Source organism: Oreochromis aureus, linkage group 18 (assembly GCF_013358895.1).
Source record: "Oreochromis aureus strain Israel breed Guangdong linkage group 18, ZZ_aureus, whole genome shotgun sequence".
In the NCBI taxonomy this organism is placed as follows: Eukaryota; Metazoa; Chordata; class Actinopteri; order Cichliformes; family Cichlidae; genus Oreochromis; species Oreochromis aureus.
This window is the reverse complement of record NC_052959.1, coordinates 17,373,654-17,392,756: the sequence shown is the minus strand read 5'-3', so window position 1 is coordinate 17,392,756 and position 19,103 is coordinate 17,373,654. Positions and strand designations below refer to the sequence as shown.

Genomic DNA, 19,103 nt, shown 5'->3' with positions numbered 1-19,103 from the left:
GTGTATATTACATTTTATTTATTCTGCTTGGATTAAAGAAAAGTTCTAGAAAAAAAACATATTGCCTGGAGTGATTAAAGCTGCACAGGCATGGAGCTGACCATAATCTAGGACAACTGACCTGTGCTGTGGTTTGGGATCCTAGAGAAAGGCTTTGGGGGGAGAGCAGGAGGCTGTTTATGGTAAAGCGGTGGTTTGGCAGGGTTGTCCTGATGGTCACCTGGATAGCCGACAGATTTCTTAGTGGGCAAGACCATCGACGATTTCATAGAGGGCTCCTGAGTGCAGACGCTGCCATCCATTGAGGATCGGAATTCAACGGTTGCTAAAACAGAAGGAAGAAACTATAAATCTGTAAACAGTCAAAAATGCATTTGACTACACAAGAAAGGCACTTTCTAAAAAGACTGCATAAACTAAGTTTAAAATGAACTTGAGGTGTTTTTGAGACACTGGGGGCTTGGACTGTTTACAAACCCGAGAGCTTTTTTATCAGCACACAGCAGACCGTGGAACAGCAGCAGACAAGCAGTTTGACAGAACTTTTGAATTTTAATTCTTTTATATACTTCTCAACCATTTGATGTTTTTTTTTTTTTGCATGATCACACTTAAAGGCTGAGTCACAGTCACAGTGCTGCTCACATATTTTCTGACTGCCAGTGCATTTTTACAGCATGCCTCCCATATTCCTAAATTCCATCTTAGCTATGGAGTTTGTTTTTTTAAATAGAAAACCACAACAACGTTTAACTCCTCTAATCTTTTTAACATTCAAAAAATTCCTCAAGGGGACTTGTTGTTATTTTTTTATCATTACCTAAAGATAACAAAGTAATAATTTGTTGTAGTTTATCAAGCTCTTTATTCAGGGATCATTTCTAGGCTTTCATTTTGAGGCAGGTGCTTTAGGAAGGATCTATGATCAATAAGTAGCTTTCATCACTGTGATGGGAGACACTGAACCATTTAACATGTTCCATGTTTGGAGATGCTTTTCTGCATACCTTGGCTGTAATGAGTGGTTGTTTTAGTCACCACTGCTTAGCAGCTTAAACCTGTCTCGTCTTTCTTCTGTTTTCCATGAGCTGTTGAGTTTATGCAATGTGTATTCATTCACTGTCACAGCATACAGTGTTTTCACATTTAGCTATTAAACTCAGTTTTTCAAAAAATAATGAAAGCCAAAATTTTCCATAAACTGTATACAAAAGATGGATGTAGCTATTGTGACATCAGTCATTGGTTGCTGGGTTTGAGAATGGGTAAACCTGAGGCCTACCATGTAAGCATGGACCCAAAATCATACAGTGTTTTATTGCTCTGTAATGAATATCATGTTGTATTTAATAACACATGAAACTAGCAATTATGATCTTGAACTCGTCAAAAAACTGTTTACTATACTCACAGATCAAGTGATCAGTAGCACTGTTTTCCCACACTCTTGTGTACAATTTTTTTTTTCCCCAGAAACAAAGCAGCAACCCACCCCCTTTTGGCCATTAGAAAGAAAGAAGGTTCAATGAATTGGCTTCACCTTTAAGGTCCAGAAGCTGTGTTTATCTTTTATATACAGGCTATCATTTTTCCTCACATCTTGGCAAGAGTCAGCCGAGCTTCTCTGACTTTGTTTTTGATATCCTGCGGCATCAAGCCCCCTGTTGTCTGATTCAAACATAATAAAATATATATTTAGGTTGTGTAGAGCACATCAAATCAAGATTAAACGGGTTTTTTTAAAAAGCCACAAATTTTCCTATAATGAAAGATTATATCTCTTGAAGCTCTGTGCCAAATCTTGAAGAGTGCACATCAGAGGCTACTGATTAATAAGGAGATGAATAACTGAGGACCTTTCAGTTTGATACGTCACCGCTACCCTTCTTGTAATTTCTACTTAAATCTGAAACAGTTTCCATCTGTTAAATCAGAGAGCAACAGCAGAAAATCAGCTCACCTTTTTCAAAGATCTCCTTCAGCACTCCTCTCTTGATAAGCTCATCTCTGCTCTGTCGCATTGACATCTTCCTCTCCAAAGCTGACGTTGTAAAGAAAAGGAGTTTGATAAAGAGGTTTTAACACTGTAACTTGTCATTCAAAAAAACTATGACCATTATTTCTTTGTTTAACCCAGGCTAAACAATTCACAACATGGATGTGGTCATGCGTTTCACAGCAGTTTTTTTTTTTTAAAGAAGCATTCACATCAACCACTTTTCAATGTAACATTTCCAAATGCCTAGAAATGTAATAAATAAGTAACAAACATCAAAATTAATAGCAATATGCTAACAAAGGTACAATGATGCTAAAGTAACTCAGTTTCTGGTTTGCATCACAAGTCAAAGAAATATTTATTTATTCATTTATTCATGGACAAATCTAGGCAACTTCATTTAAGAAAACAGCAGAACTGAACCCTAGATTTTGCTTTAAAGATAATCAGTCGTCTCTGCTGAACAATTAGAACAGTTAGAAACTGTTCCCCGATTAACACAGATAAAGGATAAAAGATATTCCAGCAATGCTTCTCATAGTAATTCATTATGCAAAAGATGCCATGTCCCATAGCTACTGTTTGCTTCTATTTTTAGGCTTTGCTAGTTGAGGAACTTAAGATCTTCTATCAGTAGGCTGAACGAAAGCAGTAAAATACTAAAAAAAAAAGTGTAAAAAAGTGCTTGACATGTCAGAAGCCCTGACTTCTGAAATCAGAAATGTTCAGTGCTACTACATATTCAGAGCACATTGGACAAAAATACACTGGCATCTTGACCTCTCTATTCCTTGCACATCGTTCACAGCACATTACATTTTAAACCCACTGCTCAAAATGAGTCAAAATCACTACGCTTCATTATGAGTTTCTCTATGGTACCAGATGTTCATCATCAATGCTTACTTCAAAAGCTTTCCAAAGCTTTTTGATCAGCCCTGAGCAAGGAATTAGTTAAAAAGTTAAACATATTTTTTGGGGAGCGAGCATACATGACCAAATATTCCCCAATATGCCACACTCTTTTGCTTCAGCTGCCAAGTTGGCATATTGCAGTTTTTATCCTTTCATATGCTTAGTCCATAGCCTCGCCACGTGGGAATGTCAGCTCAACAATGAATGCAGGACTTGGAACAGAAGACTGGATGAGGCCACAGGTTGTTAATTGGATTTTGGATGGGAATGCGAGTCCCTGGTTTACGCTCACATAGGCAGTACATTAGCCATGAGTCAGGAGGTGATGGTCCACTGTTTCTTCCATTCTCAGATTAAGGAGAAAAGCAGCAGGATGGTGGTCTGAGCTATTTGGGGGGTGACATTGGTTGATACCATCTTGTGCTCTAATGTTGAGGCCAAGCACATCAATACTTGGTTACGTTTCCAAGCGTATCTCCTGTTCTTTCAGCCTACTAGTATGTGTTTAAGGCTTGCTGGGGCTGCACACTGGTGACAGGACAGCACAGCACATCATGTGTGGCACTGACAATGATGAAATATGTAATAGATGTAGGAATTCTTAGCCTTTCCTTAATTTAAAAACATCCGTATTTTGGGGTTTCTATCAATCATATCTAGCTGTTGAGTAACATGTGGCTAATGAGCAGAGTACTCTACAAATTTAATCAAAAATAAAATATTTGCACATTACCAAGCAATTTCCATAAAACTCCCACAACCAACTTTAAGTTAGTGGTAACAACTGTACTGTGAAGTATTTAGATTTAAAAATATATATATATACTGGAATGTTAATATCTTTGCCAGACCTTTGCCTCTTCCAGATCTAATAATAAAAGATAATAGGCTTTACAATGCAGTCTCTAAAAGCTTTCTCCTTAAAACTTTCAACTTTCAAAACTCTTGCATTGCAGTTTAACTTAGACTTTGAAATCCCCGTCACGAGTCATTATTCTTTACTCTTTTGTTTAACAGAGCAAACATTCAAATGAAACTCTAACCCTAACCCTTCTAAAGAAGTACAGCATCAATTTGTTGCCAGAGTGGGGAAACCTGGGGTTAAAGGTCATTACTACGCCAGTTGTTTCATCCAAAACGAACAGTAATTACTCAGAGCTTTATGACATAAGTGCTCTTCCGCGGGATGCACATAGTTATGCAATACCATTAACTCAAAAGCCTTAATGAGGATATTATGTCTTCAGACTTGACAGGCGGCGAATGTTTGCAAAACAAAAGTGGAAGCTGGTAAAATTAAAGTGGACACGTGCAGAACGTGTGACAAGCATGAAGTAACGAGATGAAACTCTGGCCAGCCTCGCAAAACCCCCTAAAAAAACAAAAAAACAAAAAACACTCTGTTTAATATTTAATGAGCACATTATTAGTGTGCAAGAAGTGGAATTTCATGTTCATTTCATCAGGAAGGTCCTAGGGGACGGACACACACACACACACACACACACACACACACACACACACACACACACACACACACACACACACACACACACACACACACACACACACACACACACACACACACACACACACACACACACACACACACACACACACACACACACACACACACACACACACACACACACACACACACACACACACACTTCTGTTTAGTGGGAAAAAAATGCCACTCCCTCAAAAATACCTGACTTTGATACAGAGTGCTATTGACTTGGACACCAGAGTAGTTGTCATCACTTGTCAGTTTGTAACAATGTTTATTATGTAAGTTTAGTGTGCAGCTGAGGTACTCAAGATAAAAGCATCAAACAGGATGCACTCTTATCACTACCACAGGGTACAAAGCAAACCTCCATATCAGTATATTAGAATCTGCAGTAGCCTTCAAAATCACCTTGAATATCAACCAAGTTCTATTTTAAAAGTCTACCATAGCCCAAAGTGTTATCATGGCCCAACACTCCAACCACTCAATCTGTACCAAGATGAGAAGATTAGACACTCATTGGGGAGACTCAGCTGAGAGCATATTAAATGAAACTGGCATATCTAAGTTCAGCCTCTACTGATCTGAGAACACTACATTTAGTTTTTTAGAAAAAAAAAAAAGAAAAGAAAAAAATAAGTAAATTCCACTGCGAAGTGACCCAGATAGTCAGAACACATCCTACAAACCCTGAGGCACAGTAGCTTAAAGTGGAGTCTTTTACTGAGGCGTTTCTCTCAGTCTGACTCTCACAAAAAACTGTAATAAAACTTTGATGGCGTCTTCTATCAATGAGGAACTCAAGCGTTAAACCTCAGACCTCAGAAGCTTGAGCATGGCTAAAATAGACTTTAACACCTATAAAGGACACAACAGGCATGCAATAGGCAATCAACTTCTCCCTTCATACAGTGTACAATGGACACGTATGTAATATGTCCTTTTTGTTAAAAATCATGCCAACATCCAGCATGAGTAGTGCAATTGGATGACTGCTGTTCATAGGGAAATGTGCTAATTAGATTAAAAATAGACTCCCTGATAACATCAGACTACAGCATGCATGTTCTTTTGATAAATCTCTTCTCGCTAGATCTCTTCCTGATAAAAGCTGGCTGTAAAAATTTACCAAGCACAATAAGACAGCATGATAAGACATCCAGCTGTCAGATGCTTCTCCTCCCTCATTCCTTCCTGAGGTAAAGAGTGCAGCCTCCCAGAGCTGGCCTTCATCTGCTTAAGATCACAACACGTTCATAATCCTCTACTGTGCTCAGTGTCCAATTATCCATGACAACATCTGCCTGCCCAGTGGCTGGTCTACTCCCTATTGATACAGGAGTTGTAATCAACAATAAGGTAAGCACAGACTACCGCAGACGCAAAAGACAAACAAGGACCATCTAAGGCCAAGATCATAGCAATGCAACTATAACCATTGCACATTTTTGCTGATTGCTTAAGCAACAGATAAATACTCTAATACTCTTGCAGACAAATGCAGTTTTCAGCTATTAATGATAGTGTACTAAAACAAGTCAATAGCTGGTCGTAGCATGCGGCAGCAGTGTTCTTATACCTGTTGACAACAGGTCAGTAATAAAATGCTGTCATGTTGGCACAGACTTTATCCCGGGAAAATGCTAATGATTATACTGCATACAGTCTTTCTGGGAATCGGTCTGAAAAGAGCAAACTATTAAAAAAGTGATCAGTTTCACTTAGGTTTTACTGACTTTTTATTGTTTCTGCCCAAATTTGAAATAAACTTCATGCCATACTTGTTCAGTCTTCTTCTAATTGTACAGCAGTGAACTTTAGCATTTCCCATGCCAACTAAGAGCTGTACAGGCTAAGATGTAGCTCTCGAGTGTTTTGCCGTTTTTCTAAGCATGGTCTGACCTTGGGGTGAATTTCCTGGGACATCCACTCCTTGGAAGATTGTGGCACTGTGTGAACTCACACCTGCTCCAGTTGTGCAAACTACCAAAACCCATGTTTTTATATAGGTGCTCGCACTTACTGATAATCAGCTAATCAAGAGCATTAGATTAGAAGAACCTGGCTGCTACTCAACCACTTAATTCCAATGGAAGCACTAACGTTTCATACGACTGCATAAAGGCTTATAAAAAAATTTTTTTTCACTTTCCTCACATAACTGTACTTCACAGTTACGGCTGAAGTTCAATACATGGCTGGCCACCAGCCAAACGTTTGTGTGCAGCAAGCCATAGGAAATAATACAGAGCAGAGTGGTGCCATTGTCATGTTGTATGTGAAGCGCTTTAAGGGTTCACCAAGAAAATGTTACCTTTTCTAAATAAAACTTTTTTTCTTGGATGAATATTTTTTATTTCTCAATGAAGCAATAATCCATTTTCAGTAATCGAAGGATTCCTTTGTTAACCTACTTTCCTCAAGCTTAGCAGAATTTCTCATCTAGTGACTATACTAAGACAAAATACCAGCCATTGGGCCTTCTCTAAAATACACCTAAGCACTTATTAATCATTCTCTGACCATAAGATTGATGCTTTGTGGACACCTGGTGCAAACTTGCACCACGATGTGCCACTGGAACACATTGTTATTGTCATTAAAAATCTTTAATGATTCATGGTGTATAATTCTTTTCATGAATGTTAACCTGGAAACACTTGTAATTACCTTAATACAAACCAAATTTGTATTTCAATAATAAGGACGTGACCCTGTGAGTTTTCTTAGACGCTCTCTTGCTACAGTTAAAAATCCTTCTGCCAGCTCCTGTCATTTCAATTTATTGCACAATCGCACGCTTGTGGCTTCAATTCTACCACTGCCAGTTGCATAAGTTATTCCACATTCCACTTATTTGGAACTTTCAGAGTTAGGTTCACGCTAAAAATGGATGAGACAGAGCAGTGGTCTCTCTGAGGCCAATGTGCCTGCCTGAGCATCGAAGTCTCTTGTGAGACTGCGTACCACCTGTAACTTAACAAGGTGATCATCAGTGATATGGCAGCTCAAAAATGCCCATCAAAAAGGATTGAATAGAACAATAGTAGCAACAGCATTATTTGGGGACAGAAGCATTATGCACACAAAACAAGTGGATAACAAAAGCAATGAAAAGCGTCGTTTCTCTCAGCTCCACTCAGCATTACCACCATTGAAACAGAAATCAGCTTTTGTTGGCTCAGCTTTTGATTACTGTCCTTAACCACAACAAGAGAGATGCTATTATCACAGGGCTGACATGACTGTACCAGTGAACAGACAGAATCTCTGTGCCTGTGTTATCAAGTACACACTTCAAAAATACAGGGTTTTTTTTCTAAGTATTAAACAATTCAAAGGTAGCTACAGTTAAAAAAAAAAAAAGTCAAGTACACATCTTGTACTTCTGACAAATGATGGAGCTGACAAAAAGACGTCGCAAAAATCCTTCTGATTAAAACGGTCAAGACTTAATCAGCAGCCAAAGAAACCATGAGCAAACCCGACAGAGACTGAATCATTCAGCAAACTCACACCAGAAAATGTTAATTGAATAATGTTACTAAATGAGAACATCCTGTTCTGTTCACACTGGATTTAGCTCCCGTCCATAAAAGCAGGGACGCTTCTTCGAGCCTGGGAGCTACAGTCTGACAAAGTGCCTCCTCCTTTCCAAGAGGCTGACAGAAAAATTCAGGATGTGTCAGTCGAGGAAAATAAATACAGCCGCATCTGAAGAGACCACGTCCTTCACTCGACCCTGACAGCACTGGGCTGAAAGATCAAAGCAACTCTAAAGAGACCTCAAAACATGAAACTCCAGCGCTACACTGAATCAATTCGCTGCATTGTGACTCACCCTGGAGACTGAAAAACTTAATCAATTTTTCTTTTGACCAAAGGATATGCATTGATCCCCCCCCCCAAAAAGAAGAATCCACACAGGGCACCATCTTTACAAGTATCGGAGTTATTATACTTGTGTCGCTATTATGCGGATAAATTATGAAAAGATGTGACGTACCAGCTGATGTCTGCTTGAACTTCTCGCTCTTCTTCTTTCTCCATTTCCAGGGCTTGAGGAGCCGCCCCAGAGTTGCAAACTTGCTCCGCCGACGGATGGGTGGAGTGTGGGTACCAGAGACCAAGGACTCCGAGCGCATGGCGGCAAGCCTCTCTACTTCCTCCACTATAAGGGGAAGAGAAATAAAAAAAACAAAACAGATTTAGTTTAGGTGAGGATCCAGAGGAGGTGATGGATAGTCTGGATGATAACTAAAGGCAGCAAACACTTTTGTTTTTTAATATTCAAGCAGAAATAATCTGTGCCAAGCAGCCTCCAGAATTCAGCACTAACTAGATGAGGCTGAACAAGAGCATAAACAAACCTGCACATCATATGGCATTATGCAGGATTTGCTCTGGGTCTAAACAGTTCTAGGCTGTAGACTGACTGACGAGCACCTCATTAAGGGGGAATCTTTCAGCTCTTCATCAAATATTCACAAGGCCCGGCCCTTTAATCTTTTAAGTACTGTTTGACTTCAGAAGCAAAGAATGTTAAGTAATTTGCTCAAACACAAAATATTACATGAAGAAATAACTGCAAATGCAAACGGCTACAAACAGCACTTAAAATGTAACACCGAGAGGAAAGCTGGCTGCTGGATCAGAATACAAAAGGCGGATGATTAATAATGAAGGGGAATCGAGCTGAAAATCTGACTTAAACCTACTTGGCAGCTTGTGAGACTGAAAAAAAAAGAAAAGAAAAAAGAATTATGCAATGCCAAAAAGCTCTTCTCTCTTCTCCTTACTTTAAAACTTAATCTTTAAACTTAGTCTTTTATGTAGTCAAAAAAACATTTCATCAGAATAGCAAAATATCTCAAATGCAACTGCGTGCAAGAACAGCTGATTAGTCAGGACAACACATGGTTTTTTAAACTGCATTTTTTCTACTAAGCAGCCAGTGAGTTCCATTACTTTCCATACTTTCGAGATCAGCTCGCCTCAGTTGTTTAAATTAATCATCTCTCCATTTATAATTGCCAAAATTCATCATTACTGAATGATAAATGTGCAGACTTTTCAAATCAGTTTGCACATGCACCCATACAGAAACTACACAATCTTGCAGTGAGAGCGATTAAGACAAACAATAAACAGACATTTTTTTATTAGAATGAATAGCATGGCTTGGGAATGTCTTAGAATTCTCTCAAAACTCTTGGAAGCCTAGACATTTGGAAGCTATTAAAGAGATGACACAAATCACCTTTAAAGTATCTTATGAGCACGCAGCAGAAGCAAATAGAAAAACTCAAAACCCACCAAAGAAACCCCCTAAATTCAGCAGTGTTAAAAGTCCAGAGCCTGGATGCACGAGGTGACCCTCTAGCACATCGTGTCACATCTGTTGTCAATGTCACCCTGTTGCATCAGATCATCACCCATGACATGCAGCCAGGAAATCTGGGGGTGTTTGTTTGTTTGTTTATTCTTTTAATAATTGCATCACTTTTGCAATGTTTGCCAACACAGAATACCGCTTAACAGGACAGCCGCCTCCCTGGGGCAATGAGACAGTAAATAAATGTGGCGATAATGCAGTGCTGAAATCAGTCCCACGGACCATTATTTGAATGCTCTGCAGCATCCTTGGAAATCCTGCCACCACAGCACTCTATAAATAACCCAGCAGTCAGTGTTAATTGAATCCAGGAGAGATTCAAATGGTTTCATTAGCGGCCTAAAGGCCAGATAGAGACAGGAAGACAACGAGCTCTAAGTTGAGCCACATCCAGGAGCCAAGTAACAAGCTGCTGTACTGTATGACAGAGAGAGTGGCAGTAATGACTCACTATTAGCAACTTCAGTGCTTAGGGCATTGCTTCATAACATTAAACACTACTTAGTGTTAAGTAACACAACCTTAACTTGAAAAGGAGTATGGGTTTGAAAATATATATTTGAATATATATACTTTATTTTTATTATAATTATTTTTAAATGCACACAATAGAAAATGCAGTAACGCAGATGGGCCTTCCTGTGAAGATGAAACCTCTGGATACTATTTCCCCACAGGTGTGGGTATCTCAGTGTGTACTCAAAAGCCCTCTTATCCCAAAATACAGTGTTTACTACCAGATATAGTTCTTTTTTTATGTTGTTGTGCTGAACTATTTAAAACCAGTACACACAGAATCAAGGTCTATACTGTAAATGTGTGATGATGCAATTGTAATTGTGAAAAAATCCTAAAATCCTCTTCCAAGTGTCCAAATTCATTGGAATTTTCCTCTTTTCTTCCTCTTCTTGACATCAGTCTGACTGCACGGCAAATCCTTATAACCTACATTCTCCACCACTGTAATACGAGCAACTGATGCTGCTGGTTTTAATTAACAACACTTTTTTGCATGCCAAGATGGCTGAGTGATGATGTAATGACACCTAAGTGGGGGAAAAAAATAGGCTTTGTGAAAACAGCCTGCACAGCTTCATGCGAGAGGTTAATAGTGAGATCTAATGACAATTAAAAAACAAAAGATGCAGCGTATTTTTGCGGTCAAACGACAATTAACAGTTCAAAATATGATATAGCCCAACCCTTTAAGAAGTTCTGATCCAGTCAGAGGCAGTTTCCACAGCAGCAACAGTGATTCACTCTCCTTCAGGAGAGTGGTGTCATTTCAATACACATCGACACTAAAATAATATAATCTATCCCTCGAGGGGGAAAAAAACTATATCCTCAACTGTATCCTCACACAGCCTGCTTGTCAAATCGCATATTAACCCCCCCCCAAAAAAACAAAACAAAAACCAGAAGCAACGTAGCCATCTTCAGAGGTGTGCATCCTGGATGGTAACAGCTACCGCAAACCTACTATGGGCGAAACCACACAAGGTTTGAGCCTACTCACCGTCCTGCGTGTCGTTTCCGCGGCTGCAATTGCTGCAAATGTGCTTTATCTCTTTCCCGATATGACAGTGGATCGTAAAAGGCATGGTGTTGTTGTTGTTATTGTGCGGATGCTGGCCGTGCCCCTTCTTGTTGTTCAGAGACATTATTTTGACCAAGCTGAACGCCTTTTTCTTAGGTTTCTCCACCGCCACGGGCATGTTTTCTCGGCATCCCGTGGTAAACCAAGTGCCGTGCATGATGGTGGGCGCAGGATCCACACTCGGGTAATTGGCCGTCTTGAACATCGGGAAGCGAAAACTGAGCGCTGCTTTAAACGCGCGGCGTTACTACGTTGTGGGTTTAAATTAAAGGGCCATCGATCGAGTCCTACCTGACCTACTATAGCAGCTTCTAAGTATTTGGTCGCTTCTCTCTTCGGTAATCCCGCACCTTTACCTGAGATCCCAAAATGTGCAGCCTACTTGGTTGCGCAACGCAGAAGTCGCTGCTGCTGAGAGAGAGAGAAAGAGAGAGGGGGAAAAAAACCTGCTGCCAAATCCAAGAGAGCTAATAATAAAACCGAGGCTGAATGGCAGTGACTACCTTTCACTCCCAGAGCTGTAGACTGCAGTCGGTTGTGGCTAATCCACGATTAGAGGAGCTGAGGAGTGAGTGCCTGTGATTGGCTGCTAGGTACGCGCTTCTAATAGGCCAGCGTGGACGCAGGAAAAGTTGCTCCTCCATCCACAAGATCACAGTTAACTGTTTCTTCTGTTATTAAGCTGCCTAATATGACAGTGCCATTTGAAGCAGCCGCAAAAACCACAACACAAACTAAGTAACACATCTAAGCACATTAAGTATAAAACAGTTTGTTGTGCTGTGTGTTTGGGTGAGATGGACATATTGATTTCATACTGAGAAGATCTCAAACATATTTGATCCAAATATCATTAGAATTACTTCACAAACTGAGATGACTGGAATAGTAATGGGTCCAAACACTTAGACAGGTGAGTGAATGTTAGACACACTGATTCAAAGGTGTGACAATGATAACAATGCTACTGATTCCCATAGTCAGTGCACCCCACAGCTATGGAGAACTCTGTAAAACACAACAATATATATACACACAGTAGATGATGTCATCAAATCTAATATCTTAAAATCCATGCTGACATCATTCAGCTTAGAGAGCTTCCGATACTAAATACATCGTGAAACAATGGAACGCAACAGACCAGGCAATTTAAGCACTTTAAGGCCCCTTCCATCACACCTATGTGCACACTTACTGTTTATAAGTGCCAAACATGGAGAAAAATAGATGTAGAAAGTCAAGTTTATTTGAAGGGCAGCAAAGATGATTGTAGAAGAAAAACCAACACCTATCTAATGCGGGCATAATACCAGACAAGTGCTGAGAGGTCAAATTAAAGAAACAAACAAAGGGAGTTTAATCAGTGATCTGAAAGCAGAATGAGAGGGCTCAACCTGAAGAAAAGAGGCATTATGATACCCTTTCTTCAAATCACAAATTCCAAATAGCTACGCCCTTGATCCCCAAAGTTACTGTTCACATTCTGGAATAATTGATAGTATTAACAGGCGGTTAATAAGCCTTTAATCGTGGAAAAGATAACGGGAACCCCACGGCATTTCCAAACATGTTTCAGAGCAGCGCATGGTTGTGAAGCTGGGGTGGGGTGGGGGGTGTCTTTGATGTTCCTTCAATGAGCTGCAGCTTATTCCACTGACATCAAAGCGCTCTCTGAAATGAGGGACAGAGTCACGCAGATTTACTCACACCACGGTGCAATGCAGTAGTTGCTCTTAGTTGCCTCTCTTTGGTGCAAAGTTTGTTTGCACTGATATGTGTTAAACTTTAGGACCCCGTGAAGCAGAGTTGTTGTTTTTTTATGTACAAAACATTTTGCAACAAAGAGTCAGGGTTTAGCAGATAACAGGGACAAAATTATCTCCCTTACTATGCAAGGAAGATAACATTGCACCAAAGTGTGACTCTGTACAGTACATGCGTGCTTGCTATAGAACGAGGAGCAACAGCCCTGATAGACTCAAGAAACCTGCGTTGCTTTCTTCCTGTGCCGGCCTGATAACAGCACTCACTCTGTTTACTGCCGCACAGCCAAATAATTCTGATAGAGGAAAACAAAATGCGCTTAAATCAATAGTGATGTGTGCCAAGACTCATACATGCTAGCCTGTGTAATTCATCCTCAGCTTTTGTCTTACAAGAAACAAATCAAAGGCAGGCTATATGTCGGCTGCAAGGAAAGAATAATAACGTGTGTCAGTGTTGTTATGTAACTACTGTGTGACGCAGTGTTGGTCAGGGCTTCACATGACTCACTTTTAATCAGCTGACCACAGTTCATGCCTTTTGTGAGGGGGTAAAATGTTGTCTTTTTGCTATCTTTCATGAGTTTTTGTTGTTTAAATGTTTGATTTTTTTCACTTGTTTCATTTCACTGGTCACTGTCTGTGATAACTCTAGTTATGGATCTTGGGTAGTGGCTCCATAGTGATATTCAGCTTATTGGGACTTGTTCTTGCATAACCCCACTAGTGTTAGCAGTGACATTAATTAAAAATAGCACACCACGTTGCTTACTGTTCATTACTTTACCTGATCCACAACCATAGGGTTTTAATTTTTTTTTTAAATTTGGCTTCCATCCATCCACCCATCCATCCATCCATCCATCCATCCATCCATCCATCCACCCATCCATCCATCCATCCATCCATCCATCCATTCTCTTCCGCTTATCCAGTTCAGGGGCACGAGGAGCTGCCATAGGGCACTAACACAGTGTTCCATGCATTTCAGCATAAATCCCCAAGATGACTGCGAGTCTTAAAAGAAACAGACTTTCATGTTGATGACAACATACCTGACACTTGTCACAAACTCTCACAATAAACTTCAACTGTCAGAATAAGCTCGGGTACAGCTGCTGAGAAGTGTCTGCCAGTCTATTCTGACTCATGCTCCTGATAGAAATGCTGGCTCACAGCACTGTTGCCAAGGAGTTTCAGTAAATTTTAGCTAGCTGCTTTTTTTCCCAAAAAACTTGTGAGGCTGTGTAAAATGTAAACAACATCAGAATGCAATGTTTTGCAAATCATTGAAACTCTTTTTATAACTGACAATGCAAGGTACAAAACCAAAATATCAGATGTTTAAAGTGAAAAATGTCATTGTTTTTTGGGAAGAATATGAGCTCATTTTGAATTTAATGCTAGCAACCCTAAAAAAAATGGTACAGTGGCAGCCAAACACTAATTTTCAACGTAGATCTTGTGTAATTTGGCATAGCACGGCCTTTTCTCCCTGTTTCCCTTTCTCAAGAATGGTTTCTTGACAGCGATCCTTTCACTGAGACCATTTCTGAGCAGCTTCAGTGAACAGTAGATGGATCAGCTGAAGGTCCAGATGTATCTCTCAGATCCTGTGCCAGGTATTTGCTGGATTTATTCCTGTTTCTTACAATATGACTTTTTGATACTGTTCATCTGCTATAAATAGTTTTCAGGCCTTCCAATTCTTCTTTTGTCCTCCACGTGTCCAGTTTTTGCCAATTTGAAAAAAATTAAAATAATTTAAAGACACTGCACACCACACATGCTGAGCTATGGCAAGTTTTCAGCTAATATGTCTTTGGGAGTCACCTTGTTGGTACAACCTTTTTTTTGTGTGTGGAAATCACAGCTAATGCTTCATCAGGGTTGAAGGGGAGAGGGTCAATCTGGCTTGTTAAAAAAGCCAGTATCTGTGAATGTATGGACAAAATGGCAGGGATAAGGTGCGCATCATGAATGCTAAACAGCTAAACAAGTCCTTCTTATTGCAACTGGACACAACCTGTCCTGCAGTCCTGACCTCTGAGCCACTGAAAAAGCTTCGGCCCAAAGAACACAACAAAGGATATCCTGAAGCGTTAAGCAGCTGAAACCCTACTTCAAGCAAGAATAGGAACATTTTGCTTTCTAAACATCAGCAGTCTCCTCGGTTCTTTCATGCTTACAGAGCTTTTGTTTCATTTTGTTTTAAAGAAGAAGGAATGCAGCACAGAGATAAACATACCCCAAAGTTTTTTTTTTTTTTTTACCATATTGCTGGTATTAATTTCACATTGATTTAATATTTTTCAGGACTCTAAAATTTCAAAATATAATAGAGCAAAAACACAGTATTTTTGCACTCCTAACTTTAAAAAAAAAAAAAAGTACAACCTAACTAAAAAAAACATAAATTAAATGATGTTTCTATAACACTTTCTACAAGATGTATAAATTGTTAAGTTGCTGTTTTTTTTCCTCAAGGCAGAGTTTTGTGACTCTGTTTATTTCATATTTTGGATTCTGGTTCAAACTGGTTTCCATGGCTGCTTTGCAGATTTTAGGCTAAACAATCTTACAACTTCCGACTGAGCAGCCTGTCACTACAAATCTGCTGTTCCCATTCTCTGCGTATCTCTCCGTCTCTTCCCATCTGTCATTCTCTCACTGCATTATTATCTGCCTCGCTCACTCATAGTAAGACGGCACCACATTTCCTTGACACAACCTAAAGATAAGATGGTAAAAGTGCAGCGCTTTGCCTTTTGCACATTTTTTTTTAAATTTGCCATGGGGAAAATGTGAAGGATTTTATGCAACCGAATCTCAACTCTTTTAAGTTCCTGGCTCCACCTTCAGAATTAAGCCTTATCTTTTTTTTTCTCGCAGGCAACAGAGTAATGTGACATGATTATGTAAAAATCAACAGACTGCAACACGTGTGAAACAATGTTAATTTATTTAAAACACGAGCACTTGTTATTTTGTTTGTTTTTGTAATAATTGTGCAGATCCGCACACATACTAACCGTCTCAGCCACTTAAGCCGACAGAAGTGTTCATAGAAGTGGTCACTAAGTGTCAGGGATTGTGATAACATGCCTGTAACTACACTCTAGTAAACTAAAAATAAAAAGCTGCTCACTTCTCATTTCTGTCATATTTCACCCCATGAGTCCCTTCTTGTCTTGTTTATCATGCAATGTCTCCATAAGCTTTCTTTATTGTTAATTAAACTGATAAGTTTTGAATGAAAGGTGCTGCCAGGATATGGTACATGTGGTAGGTGAAGTTAATATAATTTACTCACTTGCATAAACTTAACAAAAGCAGCTTGGTAATTGCTTAAATATGAGTATTACTCACAGTAAAAAGACTTTAGAAAAGTACATGCAGGTGTTACATTCTGCACTGTGTTGACACTGCGATCTGCTAGAAAACAAAAACAGAAGAGCCTAAAATGAAATCATTGCAGTAGGAGGCATCCACTGCAGAGCTGCTCAGCTTTTTCCATGCAATAGTCTTTGCAATGCTGCCATCTAGTGGGGCCAGTTGGCATTTTGCCAACTCTAAATTCAAAGCACAAGAAATATTCAGTTTCGTCACCAAACATTTACACTGTGCAGCGACATTTATGGACTCCAAATGTTAAAATATCACGAACGCTGTCTGTCATTTGGGGAAATATGATGATTTAACCCTCTCGCGTGCACGTTTGTGAGCCAAGACGCAGTGCGCAGAGTTACTTCCAAAGGAGAAGCGATGTGTTTCTGACTCGGCTTCCATATTTCAGTTTTGCCATAGCTACGATGTTATTAGCAAGCAGCCATCTTCATTGCTAAATCAGGTTTTGTTAATTTAATTTTGTCCACTACAGCGCAATGAGCGAGATATTAATGGTGAGTGTTCAACACCCAACTAAGCATTACCGCTTCATCAATAAACGCCTAAGTTGTGCGAGGTGATGCAGCACTACAGTGAGTTTCTCCCGTTTGCAAGTATCCAAAATCCTTCTGCTGTTTCCATTGGCGCTGCTCGGCTCCCTGCCTCCCTGCTTCTTATCGTCCCTCCTCTGCAGCTTGTGTCTGCAGCTCAGTGGGAGATAGTGAAGCAGGAAGCTGTGATGTACTACGCTCTGCTGGAGGAATTCATTACCACAGTGCTGGAAATAGTGCCTGAGCTCCTCACGTCCACACACACACACACACACACACACACACACACACACACACACACACACACACACACACACACACACACACACACACACAGAGTACAGCTAGTTTTGGGCCTACTGTACGTGCATGGTAAGGAGTAAATACGAATATAAAATAATAATTCCCAATCTTGATGAAAACGTGGAAGGGGCCCAATTACAAATTACCTAACTGGACAAATAAAAGATGACTGGCAGTCATTACCAAGCCCTCACACTTTGCAACATATTTACCTTCATAAGTCAGTTCCTAAACGGTCTACTGCATCTGAAAGGGCAGGGGAAGATGGCTGGCTGAATGGATTAATTGGTAATAAACGTAACAGTGATCAGTAATGATGATCAAGCAGCCATTCTGCATAATTACTGGCAATGAGTAATTCCTCTTTAAGTGTCTGAATAATTTTTCTACCACCACTTGGCTGATAGTTTGACCTATTAGAACTAAAGAAGCAATAATCCTCAAAGGCGCAAGACCAAGCGTTGTAGATCACGTACTGCGCTACCACAGCGGATTGCACATTTTTTATATGCACATCAGCACAAAAGCAGGCCTCTCTGCTTTTCTCCTGAATCTTGTTCATGGTGTCTAAGCAGCATTATTTACAAGTATAAAGTGAAACGATAATTAGTTTTCACGCCAGATGAGAACAAGATCCGCGCACGCATTTCACACTTTGCATGCACATTTCCATTTTGACCTCCTCAGCCAACTAAAATTGAACAACATATGCCACCAGGTGGTGCTAGAGATGTGCCTCAGTGTGGATTTCAGATCCAGTTGCTCTGCCCACAAACTATCCAGTGTCAACTGAGCAGAATGAACAGCTACTTTACAGACAGCATTTTTGAGTGTCACGAAATGAAGTGAGAAGTATCATCAAGAAATTAAAGAGAGCCACACAGTGCAGAATAAGACAGGCAGACGTAGGAAGGAAAAGATATCAAAGTCTTTGAAAGAAAACTAGTGAGAGATGGGTCTACAGACCCCACATCATCTGGCAAGACACTAACGAATGACTTAGCCAATTCAGGAGTTGTAGTTACAGAGTAGACAATCATTAAAACTGTGCACAGGAACGGACTGTGAGTTCGCAGACAAGAGGAACTCCACTTCTGCAAAAGAGGCATGTTCAAGCCAGACTGAAGTATGCTAATGACAGCCTGGAGAAAGATTATGCATATTGGAAGCTTGTCCTTTGGGCAGACAAAATTAGAGCTCTTCACCCACAGAGACACTGCATAAGTTTGGAGAAATAATGGAGAGGCATACCACCCAAAGAACAGGGTGCCTACAGTGAAACATGGTGGTGGGAGTATTAGGCTGTGGGGATGCTTTAGTGCATCTGAAACTGGGAATCTCATCAAGTTGGAACGACTCATAGAGAAAGAATATGTGAAGATTTTGAAAAAAACAAAACAAAAGTTCAAGCAGTCAACAGAAAAACCTTCTATTATTTACTATAAACCTAATAAAATAAATGTACAGTCACAGGATAGCAGAGTATTTATAAATGTGCAGAAGTATTGCAAGGAAAGGTTTTTTTTTAATTAAAACCAATACTGGACTTACTATATTTTACATAACCATGTTTAGAGTAAAACAACACCAACAACAAAACTATGTGCTTATGTGTTTATTGAATAGCTGTTGTCACATCTATAACTAGTAAGTAAATGTAACTCATTCACTTCC

At 39.8% G+C, this 19,103-nt stretch overlaps 1 protein-coding gene across 2 annotated transcripts in view; it reads right to left on the bottom strand.

Annotated features, from left to right (window-relative positions):
* The window catches only part of LOC116318656 (phosphatase and actin regulator 1-like), a 29,637-nt gene extending 17,653 nt beyond the window's left edge, over positions 1 to 11,984 (bottom strand). Inside the window, exons 1-4 of one of the 2 annotated variants that reach the window (XM_031737737.2) lie at positions 11,926 to 11,984; positions 8,434 to 8,598; positions 1,961 to 2,041; positions 122 to 325 (exon numbers count right to left, since the gene is read on the bottom strand). In XM_031737737.2, coding sequence (XP_031593597.1) covers positions 122 to 325; positions 1,961 to 2,041; positions 8,434 to 8,572 — 424 coding nt within the window. In that variant the 5' untranslated portion in view covers positions 8,573 to 8,598; positions 11,926 to 11,984. Of the gene's footprint in view, positions 1 to 121; positions 326 to 1,960; positions 2,042 to 8,433; positions 8,599 to 11,341 lie in introns of both variants that reach the window. The other variant, XM_031737736.2, reaches the window with a different exon arrangement.
* Positions 11,985 to 19,103: the final 7,119 nt, after the last annotated feature.